A 16867-nucleotide genomic window follows, 5' to 3' on the forward strand; every position below is an offset into this window, starting at 1 on the left:
AGCACCAGTGAAAAACCCATGGTGTGCCCAAGGTGCTTTATGTTTTTGTTTCTGGGTGCTACATCTTGATGCTGCCCCATCGCTTGGAGTGGCATCTGAGAAAGCCTGCTGACTCTGCTGTCCTGTTGGCCTCGATGACCTTGGTGGTCGTCCTCTGGCCTGTGGAGCCAGCGCTGGCCCCACCTGGAAGAGAGCTGATGTCCAAACCACCTCCCACATTGGCACTGACCAGCTGAGGTCAATGCCGATGTGAGGGCTTGCGGGTCAGAGCGCATCCTCAGGAAGCCCTGATGAGTCTCCTGGAGGAGGCTCTCCATGAGAGTCGCCACTCTCTCCATGGAGGACGCATGACGCTCAGGCATGTGGCTCATTGCTTCGGCGATCTTCCATGTAGACTCCTCCACCACGGAGACCAAGCCAAGCATGGCCTCGTGTATCTCCCCAAGATGCTCCCACATACCCGGCTACATTTCCTGCACCTGCTACCTTGCGGACGACTGCAGAGACTCATCTTCAGTCACCGACTGAGCATGTGCCTGGTCCCCTGCAGACCTCCGACTGCTAGCGCCATGGGCACTCTCTGTCTCTGCCAGCTCCTCCAGCGACTGTGAAGTGCCCTCACCACTGTGCCCCGGGACACTAGCCGATGTTTGAATTTCCAACGAAGTGCTAGTATCTGTGCTGGTGCCTGCCTTGCAGAAATGGTGTGACACTGGTGAGACTTCAGGCCCCTCAGGTGTGAGAGGGGGCCTCTGCTGCTCCTCGTCCCAGCTCTGCTCTGATGATGCTGAAAGGAAGAACAAGGACAGTGGATCAGTTAACGTGGAGACAATGTCCAAGTGCATCCCTGTCCCCTGGATCATTATGCGCTCATTCTTCCATAAACAATGGTCAAGCCATGTTGCTAAATTAAATCAATTAACATTCAGCACTGCTATGGCTGTTGGGAGGACAATGCTGACCTCACTGTTGGGCATAAGTACCTGGCTGTGGCACCCCAGCCTCACAGACACCAGTGGACCTTGGCGCATGGCGACTCTCCAGATCCAGGGGCTCCTGCTCGAAACAGCTAAGAATGGCGACCTGCGCTAGGCCGCCGTCAGTCCTCACACGCTCGGCCGTGTTATGAGCATTCTTCTCCTGAAAATGAGAGATGAACACTGATCAGTGAAAATTGCACATGGACTCTCTTCAAGCATGGCCCACCCCAACCAGAATGGGACATATCAGGACTCCAGAGCCTCCTCACCCCGCTGCTGCCGAACATGCACACAAAGATGCTAGGCCTGCTCCACAACCCCCCACTCCCACCTTGGAAACATGCTGCCCACATCACATTAGGCACCACATGGTATATCCTTCCATAGCAAGGAGGCGTAAGCATGTGAAGCGCACAGCGCAGCAGATGGTTCATTGCCACACCACCTTGAAGGTCCCCTCCCAGTATGTCATCACCCTGAGTTGGACATGTCTTGGAGTACAAACACAGTGCCTAGGTGCAGCTCCTCCAGGTTGCCTCCAAACCAGTCATGTGGGACTCAGTGTAACACATGCTGCGGGGGGCATTACACATCTCTTCAACACCCTCTCAGGCTGGCCTCAAAATGGGCAGTATCTGCTTGCCCACCCAGCAAAGGACAAATGCCGTCAATAATTCAATGCAGTCCCTACATTCAGACTTGGGGGGACAAGCAAAATCAGACTTGGCTGGGGAGAGGGGCGGGGGCAGCAGTGGGGTAAGCCAACCTGCTGGGTTACATGACCATTGCCGACATTGTACTCACCCTGCCAGAGCGCAACAAGTCGTTGAAGTGCTTGTGACACTGGATCCAGGTGCTCCACACCACATCGCGGGAGCTCACCACCTCCTCCCTGGCACGTTTTGTCATGGGGGGGGCGGGGGGCTCCTCCCCACATCCTGGTGAACCAGCACCTCCCGCCGTGCTGCTACCTCCTCGAGGCAAGGCAGGCATCCGAGAAACGAGGGGCACAATGGCCCCCCCGCCCTACCCTCCGGCCTGGCCTGTTCCCGCTGCCCTGCCCTCCAGCCTCGCCTGCTCCGCTGGCCTACCCTCTGGACTGGGCCTACTCACCAGAAGCCCTCTGGTGAGCCCTTCTACTTGACATTATGAGCAGCATTGCAAAGGCTGCTAGTGCTTCTAATAAATAGGCCGCCGGGTCACCATTGGACCCGGCAGACAATGCACTCGCGCACCACCCGCCCACTCCCGCTATCCTTGGGAGTCGGGCATTACGCTGGGCAGGCCTTAATTGGCCCGCCCACTTAAAATGGTGATGCGGACCAGATCGTGGGCGGTGATCAGTTCCGCGCCCGCCCACGCCTGCTCCGCTGCCCCCCACCCCTGCCAAACAGAAAATTCAGCCCATAGGCTTGACTACTCCAATGCACCTTTGAGGGTCCTCCTTAATTTTACCCTCTGTAAACTTGAGGTCATCCAAAACTCTGCTGCCCATATCATAACTCATAATAAGTCGCATTCACCCATCATCCTGGCCCTCGCTGACCTACATTGGGTGCCCGGTTAAATAGTGCCTTGATTTTACAATTCTCATCCTTTTTTAAAATGCCTCCATGGCCTTCCCTCTCCCAGCTCTGTAATCTCCTCCAGCCCCATAACTCTCAGATAACTGGACGCCTCTAATTCAGGCCTTTTGAACATCCCCAATTTTGATTGCTCCACCACGGTGCCTTCAGCTGCCAAGACCCTTAGCTGTGGAATTCCCTCCCTGAACCTCTCTGTAACATCCCAGAAATAACTGTAAATCAGTAAATGGAAGGGAGGGAGAAACTCAGGAAAATTACAATGACCAGGGAAATGATACTAAGCAAATTGTTGGAGCTACTGGCTGAAAAGTCCCTGGATCCTGATGGACTTCATCCTAGTGTTTTAAAAGAAGTGACTAGTGGGATAGCTGATACATTAGTTTTAATTTCCAAAATTCAATAGATTCAGGGAAGGTTCCATTAGGTTGGAAAATAGCGAATGTAATTCCTTTACTCAAAAAGGGAGGGAGACAGAAAGCAGGAAACTACAGTTTAACAACTGTCTTACGGAAAATGTTAGAAGCTATTATCAAAGATGTTATAGCAGGGCACTTAGGAATATTCAAAGTAGTCAGGCAGAGTCAACATGGTTTTGTGAAAAGGAAATCACGTTTAACCAATGTATTGGAGTTCTTTGAAGAAGATTGGAAAGTAGCAAATATAACCCCTCTATTCAAAAAGGAAGGGAAACAGAAAACAGGAAACTTTAGGCCAGTTAGTTTGATGCCTGTAGTGGGGAAGGCGTTAGAATCAATCATTAAAGAAATTACAGCTAGGCACTTAGAAAAATTCAATGTAGTTGGGAAGGGTCACATGGTTTTGTGAAAGGGAAATCGTGTTTATCCAATTTATTGGAGTTCTTTGAAGGAGTAACATGCACTGTGGATTAAGCCGAACCTGTCGATGTACTGTCCTTGGATTTCCAGAAGGTGCCGCATCAAAGGTTATTGCAGAAAATAAAAGCTCATGGGTGTAGGGGGTAACATATTGGCATGGAAAGAAGATTGGCTAGCTAGCAGGAAACAGAGAGCAGGCAAAAAAGGTTCATATTCTGGTCAGCAAGATGTAATGAGTGGTGTGCCATAGGGATCAGTGCTGGGGTCTCAACTTTTTACAATTTATATAAATATAATAAATGAAGGGACCAAAGGTATGGTTTCTAAATTTGCTGATGGCACAAAGATAGGTAGGAAAGCAAATTGTGAAGAGCACATAAGGAGGCTACAAAGGGATATAGATAGGCTAAGTGAATGGGCAAAGGTCTGGCAGATGGAGTATAATGTGGGGGAATGTGAACTTGTCCACTTTGGCAGGAAAAATGAAAAAGCATATTATCTAAATGGTGAGAGATTGCAGAACTCTGAGATGCGGCGGGATCTGGGTGTCCTAGTGCATGAATCGCAAAAGCCCAGTATGCAGGTACAGCAAGTAATTAGGAAAGCTAATAGAATGTTATCATTTAGTGTGAGGGGAATTGATCACAAAAGTAGGGAGGTTGTGCTTCAGTTGCACAAGGCACTGGTGGGGCCACATCTGGAGTATTGTATACAGTATTGGTCTCCTTATTTAAGGAAAGATGTAAATGCATTAGAAACAGTTCAGAGAAGGACTACTAGGCTAATACCAGGAATGGGCAGTTGTTTTATGAGGAAAGGTTGGACAGGCTAGGCTTGTATCTGCTGGGGTTAAGAAGAGTAAGAAGCGACTTGATTGAAACATGGCGACTTGATTGAAACATATAAGTTCCTGAGATTTCTTGAGGGGGGAGATGTGTAGAGGATATTTCCTCTTGGGGGAGAATCTAGAACTAGGAGCCACTGTTTCAAAATAAGGGGTCGCCTATTTAAGACAGAGATAAGGAGAAGTTCTCTCTGAGGGTCGTGAATCTTTGGAACTCCCTTCCTCAAAAGGCGGCGGAAGCAGAGTCTTTGAATATTGTTCAGGCAGAGGTAGATAGATTCTTGATAAGCAAGGGGGTGAAAGATTATCAGGTGTAGGTGGGCATGTAGAGTTGAGGTTACAAACATCAACCATGACCTTATTGAATGGCAGAGTGGGCTTGAGGGGCTTAGTGGCCTACTCCTGCTCCTAATTCGTATGTCTTGGAGTTTTATAACAATGATGCTATACAAATACAAGGTGTTGTTGAAATGTACAGAAATGACTAAAATGTAAACTAAACATCAAAAAGCTTAAATCTATTTTTTCAGTGCCCTGAGTTCCCTGACTCCTTGCTGGGCACCTGGATAAAGTACAACAAATAGTCAAGCACCTGTGGAAATACATGCACAAGTCAGTGTCTTCAGGAATGGAGATAAATTTTGGCAATGGAAAGAAATGGTTCAAAATAGGTAATTTTTATAAGTATAAATTGGCAAAAATATTTACCAATCTTATGGAAAAGCTCTGGAAGCTGCACTTCAACTTTCTCTCTTTGGAAGAGGTGATATTCAGCTTGTTCACATATTGGGGGGATGAGGTTAAATTGTCGAGCCACTGAGTAAGCCTCCTGCAGGACAGAGTTAAAAATGACAGAATAATTTGATAGACGTGATTTTGCAACTCAGTTTGAAGTTGGCTTATCATCAAAGCTGCTTTTCAAAAAATAGTTAAGATTTCTAACACAAAGGGTTATTTTCAGGATGTGCTTTGGAGGGTATTTAACAGAATTTTTTTATAACAAATCCTGCTCACCAAAAAAATCAATATTCAGTTGCAGTAAACCCAGGCTGCTGTTATTAAAGTACAAGAAGGAAATGGGAGCAAAGGACATAAATGGAAATTAATCAATGGTAAACCTAGAACAGTTATTAGAAATAAACTCTTGAATCAAAAATTACAGTTTACAATAATTGGGCAAACAAAGTAATAGAGGCAAAAACATTAGGATAATTCAAAATACAGCTAGGTCCCATGTTGCAAGTGTTAATGTGTGAGGGCGGGGGGGTTGTGCACGGTGCATGGATAGGCTTCAAAGTGAAGGTTAATGTACTAGAGAGAGATAGGTTTTCGCCCTTGATTTTTCTTCTGTTCTGTCCAATTGCCAAATGCCTTGGGCCATCAGGATGACTAGACATTTATTGATGTAGTTGCCTTTGAGTTCTGTCTCATCTGTATTATACCACTTGATAATAAATTAAGTTAAATATTCACACGCACATTTTGTAAAGGTGACAGTCTGCATAACACTAGCACAGAAATCATTTATGGTATAGAATTGCAGCAGTCAAAAATGTACCACAGTCACTGTTACGGGAAGAAACAATGCACTATAAATTCTATGTTCTATTCCAGGGAATAAACATGTTTCAGTTCTTTCAGGCTGTCCACTTTTTAAATTTACTTTTAGGAGGTCTCAAATCTGCATCACAATCAGGGTTCACACTTGAGCAATTTAGAGGGCAATGGTTGGTGGTTATCAGTGCGAATGAGCCTTAACACATGGTCACATCTACCCCTATACCCTGAAGCTGACTCTCCAGATTTCAATCCAACTTCCCATTTCTTGTCTAAGGGAGGTCTCAGGCAAAGAAGAGAGGAGAATATTTGCACAAATATGCCCCCAGCTGATATCTGCCTAACTTGCCATTTTTCATTTCTATGCAAATGTAGAGGATTCCCTAAACAGTTTGTGTTTTTTTATTTGTTCATCACTAGCAATGCTAGAACTGTGTTCTAGTTGATTCTGCTAGTTGAATATTTACAAGTGCCCAGCCAGCGATGGTGCTGGTTTGAACTGTGTTCTAGTTGATTCTGCTAGTTGAATATTTACAAGTGCTCGGCCAGCGATGGTGCTGGTTTGATGGGTTACCCAAATATGAGGGAGATGAATTAAGACCAGTAGGGATATTGTTATTAACTCAGAAATACAGCAAACATAATCAGTTCTTTTATTCAACAGAATAACTTGATGCAGTGAGGGAATCTGATTGGAGTGTGCAGCTTTTAACAAGTAAAAGGAGTTGATTTTAAAAAAAATGACACCACCACAATACTTGAACCACAACATTTCTGTTTGGAAAAACTCTCTTCAAGAAGTTAACTTACAGCCTGTTGGCTTAAAAAACATATTGGCCAATGACTCCGTTGTGAGAGAATTGGCCCATTCAGCATGAAAGAGCTGAATCTAGTTTGGGATCATGGCATCAAAAGGACATGTACCCTTAATCTCATGCTATTGTGCACTGTCATAAACTGGGCATTTCCTCTGGGCCAATCAAGTTACAGCTATTCTCTAAAGGTTTCAGGATTCAACTAAAATAGACATAAATGGGATTAAACCAAAAGATTTTTTTGGCTACATTTTTATTAATAGCTGCCTCTTGACCATTAAAATTTAAAACTATTTCCCACATCACTCCTGCTTTTAGTGTCAAGTCTATACATTTGCTGTTGATCATAGGCATAGGGGAGACAGGAATGCACTTGCAAAGCAGAGAACATCAGAAAGGCACATTGAAAAATACCAAAAGAAAGACATGCAAAAGAATAATTGTCTCTGAAAGAAAATACACACTAGGATGTGTTACACAGTAGAAAACACAATTTGAAAATCGGAAAGTTTAATAATATTTATTTAGTTACACTGGTAAAAATAAGAAAAAAACTGGAAAAAGATTCTTTGGAAGTCAAATACAAAAATATATGAATGTAGGTCAATGGAGGTGCACAGAGGGATCACAGCACTATTTTAAAACGCACCATCCTAAGTGATGAATGCTCTACTTTTCTCTACTGCAAACTGTAGGGCAAATCTAAAGGTTTCAACAAGTCTCTAGTTGAATCTTTGAATGATTTCTAGCGAGGTTTTGGAATAACTTTTAGATAATGTAATAATGAACAGATGTGGAAATTGTAAAGATGAGGATTATAATTAGGACTGCACGTTTCACATGGCCTGGGTGGAATCTAAGTTGTTCAGAGAAATCAGAGAATATTCTTGTGTACATACAAAGTAAGAGGAGTTCAGTTATAGGAAACATTTTTGGGAATGATTTTTCAAGTTGACAAACCAAGGTGAAGGGTCAAGGCCCATAATTGAGGATACCAGTAAACATGAACTCAGTAGCACAGAAGCTGAAATAAATTAATTGGTGACTCCAAGCTTACATTTAAAAAAAAACAGCAGATTGTAGGAGGCAGGGATTACTGAGGAGCCTAGGGGTGGGGGATAAGATAAAATTTTAAAAGGATGCTTAGAATGTGATTAAGGGGTGATATAGAGAAAGGGTCTAGTGGCCATCTCAGACACTGGAATATTTGTATGGATGGTGCAGTATCTATGAGAGGTGTTCTTAGGAAATTCTAATCACTCCCAATCAGGCTCTGAGGGTAGCAGTGATGGTGAAAGTAACAAGTCTTCCCGGCACAAATCTCTGGATATTGAGTAGGCAGAAAGCCTGCTCGATTTTTCCCTTTCCTGATGCAAGGGACTGACACCTCTACTGCCACTACTCAGCACAGACTGTAACTTTCGATTACCTGCCATTTTAATTCTCCACTCCACTCCTACTGTGACGTTTCTGTCCTGGGTCTCCTACAGTGTTCCAATGAAGCTCAATGTAAACTGGATCTCATTCCTTCAATTAGGCACTTTACAGCCTTTCAGACTCAACATCTGAATTCAGCAATTTTGGATCATAACCTCTTCCTTTTTTTTTGGACAGCAGTTGTTGACAGTGAATCTGCTTTTCTCATTTAAAAGCCCTCTAGACACATCTTTCATTTATTTACTAGATCTATTACCATGTTCATTTGCCTTGAACTATCATCCCTTTTGTCATTTAATCTCTCCTGTCTTCCACCCTATCACAAACCTTCCTGTTTGTTCTTTACTTCCCTCTCTTTCTCTTCCTTGCTTAAAAATGGTTACATCTTTAAGCACTTCCAGTTGTGACAAGGGGTCACCGATCTGTTTCTCTCTGCACAGATGCTGCCAAACCAGCTTGAGTATCTCCAGCATTTTCGATTTTTATTTCAGACTGCAGCCAACTGGGCCAACATAAATGTAGAATGAATAAGTTATTTTTTTAGAAATGTAATACGGTTTATTGTATTGAAACATTTTTTAAAAGTTGCTTAACCCTGTGTAATTTTTAATTCCATTTTTGACATCTTTAGAATGCAGTTCTGCTTCATGAGGGGAGGCTCAAAGGAAAAAAAGTACTTGGACATCAAAATAAAATCCCCATTAAGCTTAGCGACTCTAAAAGAATGAAGAAGTAAACAGTTGGTGTGCCCTCCTTGCCAACAGAAAGGAAAGCTTGGTTGTTGTGGCTTTCGGCTATCGTGCCAATAATTACCTTTAAGTGACTTTTCATGGTAGACTGATGAGATTATTTTAAGGTGATCATTATGTTGTTGCACTTTATTTGATTTTCTGATGAATGAAAAATTACTGAGCACTTGTACCCATGTTATGAGATGAAGCATCAGAGAAGTAAAATGACCGATTGGTAATTGGGCCTGAAACTTTCTTTGTCAGCTCAGCTATTGGAGAAGCAGTTTTTGTGCCTTTATATGATTTAGCTGCATTTGTTGATAAAAAATGATGAACTTACATATATACTGACATTTGAAACCAGAAATTCTGACAGCTTGTTTATCATAAAACAAGTTCAACAATATTTTCAGATTACTTGTCATGTTATTAACGAAAACTATTCAGCTATCGCTAATTTTATTTATGAAATGATTACTAAGGAATCAGAAAAAGTAATCAATGAAAAATGTAGTCACTTCGGTACAACCACACATAGAATTCTGCTTGCAAGTAAACCTATTGTGACTACTGTATTAATATAGTCACCACTGTAGCATACTGCAGCATTACACAATTGCAATAGAATGGTCTGGTACTGTACAAAAACCTGTTCCACATGAAATAGGATAAATCGGGGAGGTGATGGCGTACTGGTATTGTCGCTGGGCTAGTAATCCAGAGACCCAGGGTAATGCTCTGGGCACCCGGGTTTGATTCCCGCCACGGCAGATGGTGGAATTTGAATTCAATAAAAATCTGGAATTAAAAAGTCTAATGATGACTTGTAAAATGTCCTTTAGGGAAGGAAATCAGCTGTCTTTACCTCATCTGACTACATGTGACTCCAGACCCACAGCAATCAGGTTGACTCTTAAATGCCTCTGAACTAGGGCTGGATAATAAATGCTGGTCTGGGCAGTGATGAACAAACTTTTTAAAAAGTCCAATACTACACAATCGTTGTAGGATTGCCCAGTACTGTACAGCCACCTGACCCAGTTGCAATAGGATAGTACGGTACAAAACAAGCTCTCTTTTGAGGAGAAGCTGACCCTGGTCAGTATTCGCGACAGTGACTCAGTTTAGGCTGGAAGCCCACTGAGTGAAGGATCTTGGATATAAGTCGCTTCTTTGGATACAACATACTTTGCTCAACATACTAATTGAATGTTTTGAATATTTACAAGTGCCCAGTCAGCAGTGGTGCTGGTTTGATGGGTTACCCAAAACTGTTTCTGAAAAATACGAAAGAATTAATTGTGCTGAACTCAAGCTCCTTTACTGCTCTTACCATGATCTCCATCGCACTCCATCGCGAGGTGCCCCAGTACATGGCCATTCCTTGGTTAATTACATGTGTCATAGCTCTCACAGTTTCTGTCAGGAGAGAAAAAGCAATTTTTTTTTAAAATGGCATATTATGGCTGCTCCACACTATGCATGTATTTTGCTACTGGTTTCACAACAGGGGTCTTTTTGCCGCAAGACATCTTGCAAGCAGTGTACATCCGTCTCGCAACAGTGGAATCATGAGGCATTCTGACCTTTTACTTTCCCTCAGAATTCCTTCGTATTGCTGGATTAGTAAAGTAAATGAGGGAGGAGCTTGTATGATGATTGTGATGCTCTTGGGTAAATGTGTGAAAAAAATGGGAAAGAAAATTAAAAGGAGGAATGAGCCAAATTTTCTGTCTTTTCTCCATCAGACAAAAGACAATGGAGAATGTGTGTACAATACTGAATAAAGCTGATAAATAGTGCCATGTTAAGTATTAATATGAGAAAAATGCTTGTTTGTCTGAGGATCGACTCAAGAGACAACATCCCCTTTTTGAAGGCCTACCTACAATAGATTTCACAACGGAATGCCTGGTAAAACTATAGTCAGTTCAAATCAAAGTCTTTAACTAATGCAGATTTCACTACTGCAGATTTTGATCACAGAACACTGACAGATTCTTGTTATTAAAAAAACTCTCCTATACTAGGGTCTGCTGTGGGGTAGACACTGGCCTTTCACTTCTTAGGTCTGGGATTCAAATTCAGTCTGGTTCCTATTGGGCAGAGGCACAAAGTGCAAAACTAATGGTAAATTGGTAATCTCAATGAAGCCACTGGTGCGGGAAATGGAAAATTGCCACATAAATTCAGTACAGAGTGCTCTTCTGAGGTTAAACCTGAGGCAGTTTGCTTGGCCAGAATAACTGTTGCTATACCTGATCTGGTGTAGTGACATTGTCACCAGACTAGTAATCAGAGACTCAGGTCAGGGGACCTGGGTTTGAATCCCACCATGGCAGATAGTGGAATTTGAATTCAATAAGAAAACTGGAACTAGAAGTCTAATGATGGCCATGAAACAATTGTCGTAAAAATCCAAGTGGTTCACTAAATCTGCCGTCCTTACCTAGTTTGGCCTACATGTGACTCCAGACCCACAGCAATGTGGTTGACTATTAAATGCACTCTGAAATGGCCTAGCAAGCCACTCAGTTCTCAAGGTGGGTAATAAATGGTGGCTCAGTCAGTGATGCTCACATCCCATGAATGAATTTAAAAAAACGGTAAAATGTTCCATTCCCAGCACTTGTGCCCCTCATCTTTGTATCAGCAAATCAAACAATTTTTAAAAAAACATTGCTTAATCATTTTTAATTCCATTTTTGATATCTTCAGAATGCAGCCTGCTTTATGAGGAGAGAATCAGAAAAAAGGACTCTGGGATCAAAAATTCTCAATCAGCTTAGTGATTCTAAAAGAATGGAAAAGGCAAACAGTGAATGTTCCCTCATCGTTTTGCCAACAAAGAGGAAAGCATGGATGCTGTGGGTTTCAACTCACTACACCACTGTAAATCATAAAATCTCAAAAAGGTCCACAATGCCGTGTAAAATGTCAGCCTTGACTCAATGGTAGTAGTCTTGTCACTGAGGCAACAGGCCATGAATTCAAGGTTTATTCATCATTGTGTATCATCTACAAAATGCACTGCAGAAACTCCCCAAAGTTTCTTTGACAGCACCTCCTAAACCTGTGACTTCTACCATCTATGGCAAGGGCAACAGGTGCATGGAAACACCATGACTTCTAAGTGCCCCTCCAAGTCACATCATCATGACTTGCAAATGTATCTGTTCTTTCATCGTCGCTGGGTTAAATTCCTGGAAGTTCCTACCTAACAGCATTATGGAAGCACCATCACCACATGGACTGCAGCAGTTCAAGAAGGCAGCTCATCACCACCTTCTCAAGGGAAGTTAGGGATGAGTAATAAATGTTGGCTTTGCCAGTGGCATCCAAATCCTGTGAATGAATCCAAAAAAATTCCAAGGTTTCAGAATAAAATCTAGGTAGGCATTTCAATGTAGGTGCAGTCTTTTAGATGAGATGTTAACCTGCAGCCTGGTCTACCATCTCAGGTGAATGCAGAAACTTTCTATGGCACTATTTGACGAGCAGGAGAGTATTCCCAGTGCCCTAACCAACATTTATCCCTCAACCAATGTTGCCCAAAGCAGACCGACTGGTCATTCACCACATTGCTGTTTGTGGACCTTGCTGTGCACAAATTGGCTGTTGCGCTTGCCTTATAGAAGTGGCAATTTAAAAATGATTAATTGACTCTGGGACATCCTAGGACATGAAAGGTGCTATACAAATGCAGGTCAGTTTTTTCCCCTTAGATTAAGTTTTTTTTAAGGGCTACATGAGCACTGCAACAAAGAGTGATGGACTGGAGGTCTAAACCTGTCACTGCTCTAACATTACTTTTTAAATGGTGTGCATTATCCAAGGGCAGTTACTGCATGAAGGACAGGAGCATTCCTATAGGAAGAGAAACAAAAATGAAGTTTGTTCTATGAATGCTAGATTAAACCAGTTACCTAACAGCACTGCCAAATAGTCTTGCCTCATAATATTCCCTAACAATACTTCTTGATAGTACTGACTAATAATATTCCGTGATGATACTTCCTTGTCTTTTTTGCTGAAGGTGAAGAAAAAGAGGAACCACACTGGATCTCAATTTGACCAATATTCCAGAGATAGGCAACTCATAAATGGAAGCTCAGAGACACAGAGCTGCATCAAATTTGCTTTGAGATGAAGAGTCAGACCACAAATGACTCTGAGAATCATTGCACTATAGCACAGTCCAGGTGCACAATCGTAAACAGCAATGGCATAGCAAAATTAGAATTTAAATAAGGGGATTAAAAATGTTGCTAGAACTTGAAGCTGAATTATGCTACAGATTGGGATTGAACATTCAATTGCTTAACCACATTTTTCCTTTTTGAACTGTTTGCAGAAAGATGTAAAAAAAAGCACATTCAAGTCAGATCATTGGCTCAAACACAATTGCTTTTTTGTAGCAATTTTTCTTTGTGGCATGATGTGCATGAGATAAATCATGATGAAAAAGGGAAGAAATTATCTTCTTTATTGCAAATTTGATTGCCATAGGTTTCTTCCACTCAATATACCTTTGGACTGCAGCATTCTCCCCTCATTTTTCTCTCTACCTCTCTCAAATCGCTGCTATATGGTTTCACAGGCACCATCTTTCACCTTGCCCAAATTTGAATCTAGGCAGTGAATACTGCTCACAAGAGACATCACAGCCAAGTGCAACTCTGACATCCTTATACGTGCATACATATACACGATCCAGTAAAGAGTCAATGGACAGCAATCAAGGACGGGAACCTTAGTGATTTTTCACTTCTGAGTCTTGGACTGCACCACTTGGCTGAATGTCTCCTCAACTGCTGACTTTCAGGGTGAATGAAATGAACTGAGGAAGTTCCAATTAAACTAGTACGCAGGCGTCCATGATGTAAAACTACAAATTTGACATTAAGTTAGCAATCTTACACTGCAGGGACTCATAATGGTAACTTACATTTAATGGCTAATGTTACAGTACTTATAAATTGCTTGTCTTGCATTTTGATCATTTCTTACGCAATTTGCTCGTTCTCTAGTTTTCCAATTCTACCTCTTCATAGCCACGTGTGTCATCTTTTTTCTGTTATATTGTCAACATCAGCAAAATATTTATGGTTAATAAGGAACTGTTTCATTTCAAGGGTGTGATATAGCAAAGAAGATCACTTTTTTTAAACCAGGGTGATTGATTTGCACTTGGCAATTACAGCTAAATCAGTAACGTACATTTTTCAGGGAGTATTTTTCTTTGTCCAGTTCTGTGAAGTCATGGTAACGAAATAATGTCCGGAGAAATGTTTCATGGTAATTTCTTTTATAAAAGTGAGTGGGTTTCTCCAATTTTACAGAGCCCAAAAAATTCAAAAACAGGAGGATGGGAATAGCTTGGACAGCAGACTTTTCCACAGCTGTTGTCGGTGCCTTTTCATGTGGGCTGACAAAACGTGTGCTTTGTTAGGTGGATTGCACTTGATTTGAGTTCTTATGGACCACCCCACCTAACTGTCTGGGCAAACTTGTCCAAAGAAGATTGAGTATAACTTTTACATTGACCTTAGTGGAGTCAGATTATCATGCACAAGTTATGTGAATGTGTTACCAATTCCAATGTAAACTTGTCGAATTTGCCATGACTGGCAACAGAAAAGATCTGCTTTTTTTTCACCTCTAAAGTTGAGCACACAACTTATACTGACATGTGAGTGCTGTGTTGCATTGTTTGAGATGCCATCATTTGGATGAGCTGTTAAACCAGTGTGACAGTTGTCTGTACAGATGAGCAAAAATATCCCTTTTTTGATTAAAGGAGAGTTCTCCTAGTATTCAAGTCAACATTCATCCTCCAACTCACACCAAAATAGATCAATAGGTGCTTCATCTCATTGCTGCTTTAGGAGCTTCAGTGTGCAAATCGGCTGCCGCGCTTGCTACATAACTGGCTGCACTTCAAAATTGGCTGGGAAGTGCTTTCAGACATACTGTAGGAATCAAAGGCAATACGTAAATTCAACTTCTTCTTTCTAAATTAAGGAGCAGGGACAATACAATTTTTGAATGTTGTTATTTGAAGGGCATTTGTACCTCATCACTCAGGCTCTCTTTATAGTTAGCTGATTGCTAAGAAAGATATTCATCTTTACTAACAGTCGCATAATTGATATGATAAAGCAAAAGTTGTGTACGCTGTAAATAAATAGCAAGTCCGTTAGTCTCTGAGAATGGACAAAGGTTCTGAATTAACCTGAATTTTCTCTTTTCAGATGCTGACAGGCTAACCGTGTATTTTTAACATTTTCTGTTTATCTTTATTCAGATGGCTTTACCAATTGCAGTGGTACTGAAGAGCAAGGTCACAAGAACATAGCACAAGTCCCTATGTTCCAGATAAGAGTGCCCCTTGTCAGCTACTTTATTGAGCCCCACTGGGAATGGTAGTTGTGGGAAAATCCAAGCTTTCCCTAATTCTGGCTGGTGAAAAACCACTTTACAGGAGAAAAATGTCCATCATACCCCTTTGCGGAAAAAAAGGCTATCTCGTGAACAGCCAAACACAAACACAAAGTGGCATTATCCAACTGTAACTGTGAAAGGATGTCTCCCACAGGAGATTAAGCTTGGTGTGAAGTCTTCAGTGTGAAATCATTGGGAAAATGAGGGCATGAAGCAAACTACACACAAACAAACAAGAAATTAACAAATGATTTGACAATATATGCGAGACTACAAGGACACAAGAATGATGTTTAAGAAAATCTGAATGTCAAATCCACTGTAGATATAACCATGTATAAATTCTCAAGGGAAAGCTTCCAATCTGTGCTGTTGTATACTAAATTCCAGTATGCACAATTTAAATGTGTCGAGACTGGGCTGAAACATCAGAGACAAGAATGTGGTCCAAGTGTGCTAAGCATTCACACCCAAACTGCATTGATCAGAAACACCCTAAAATCTTTAATACAAAAGCTAATTACAGCAGATGCTGGAAATCTGAAATAAAAACAGAAAATGTTAGAAATACTCAACAGATCAGACTACATCTTTGGAGAGAAACAGAGTTGACATTTCAGGTTGATGACCTTTCATCAGAACTTACATGAATCTATTTCTGATGAAAGGTCACAGACCTGAAATGTTAACTCTGTTTCTCTGCAAAGATGCTGCCTGGTCTGCTGAGTATTTCCAGCGTCTTCTGTTTTTATTACCCCTAAAATCTTTACTCTCCTTGATAATTTTCTCCATTTATTTCCTGAAAGCATCGACTTCTTGCTACTCCTGAGTAGCTGCTTGCTGCTCCTTCTGATATATTTCTGACTGAGTGGCCATTCTTCATGTGTCAGCCTTAGCAATATGAACAGGCTATCCAACTGCAGGGTTAATGTTCCCTAACGTGGACTGCAACAGGGATTGCTGTTGATCCGGAGTGGAAACCCCAGCTGATTTCTCATCCTTGTTGCCAATAGATACTAAGCCACTTACTGAGCACTTGAAAGATCATTATGCATACATCTATAAATTTATTTAACATGGTCTGTTTTTTAAAATATAAGGACAAAAGGATGGATGGATTTTAAAACAGATATATAATCCAACAAGATTTTCTAGCTGTATTTCTTACAATATATTAACTGATACTTGATTTGTTTCCATAAACAATTAATATTAAAATGAACATCTAAAGTTCACTTCCCTTCACCGAGTTAGAAATGGTTCGATATGAATTGACTACATTCCACTCTTGATACCCTTAAAATTCATTTGAATAGAAAGTGAATTTTGCTGAATTGTCTTAACTATTTTAAAAGGAGTTCCCTGTCCACTCACTGGCACTTCTTGGCTCTCCACCCTTAGTGTTTTATGCTCTATAGCTGCCTGTACAAGACAAACTTGGGTAGATATTTTCTCCAGAATTCTTCCGTATGCAACACCATGATGTTCCAAAAATAAGAGCAGAGGAGAGAGCTCCCTATTCATATCATGGGGTGGAGCTTTGGGACATGAACATTAGAAAATGGGGGAATAAAATGGTTGCTCGCAACCTACCATAACCAGTAGTTTAATGTGGTAATATACACTAACACAAAAAA

At 41.5% G+C, this 16867-nt stretch overlaps 1 protein-coding gene across 5 annotated transcripts in view; it reads right to left on the bottom strand.

Moving 5' to 3' along the window:
• kcnab2a (potassium voltage-gated channel subfamily A regulatory beta subunit 2a) overlaps nucleotides 1–16867 on the bottom strand; it is a 285811-nt gene that overhangs the window by 15645 nt on the left and 253299 nt on the right. For all 5 annotated transcript variants that reach the window (XM_078557934.1, XM_078557932.1, XM_078557933.1 and 2 more), the window contains 2 exons: nucleotides 10120–10205; nucleotides 4955–5075 (listed from right to left, as the gene is read on the bottom strand). In XM_078557934.1, the coding sequence (XP_078414060.1) occupies nucleotides 4955–5075; nucleotides 10120–10205 (207 nt within the window). The remainder of the gene's footprint in view (nucleotides 1–4954; nucleotides 5076–10119; nucleotides 10206–16867) is intronic.

This window comes from Cetorhinus maximus, chromosome 15 (assembly GCF_964194155.1).
Source record: "Cetorhinus maximus chromosome 15, sCetMax3.hap1.1, whole genome shotgun sequence".
In the NCBI taxonomy this organism is placed as follows: domain Eukaryota; kingdom Metazoa; phylum Chordata; class Chondrichthyes; order Lamniformes; family Cetorhinidae; genus Cetorhinus; species Cetorhinus maximus.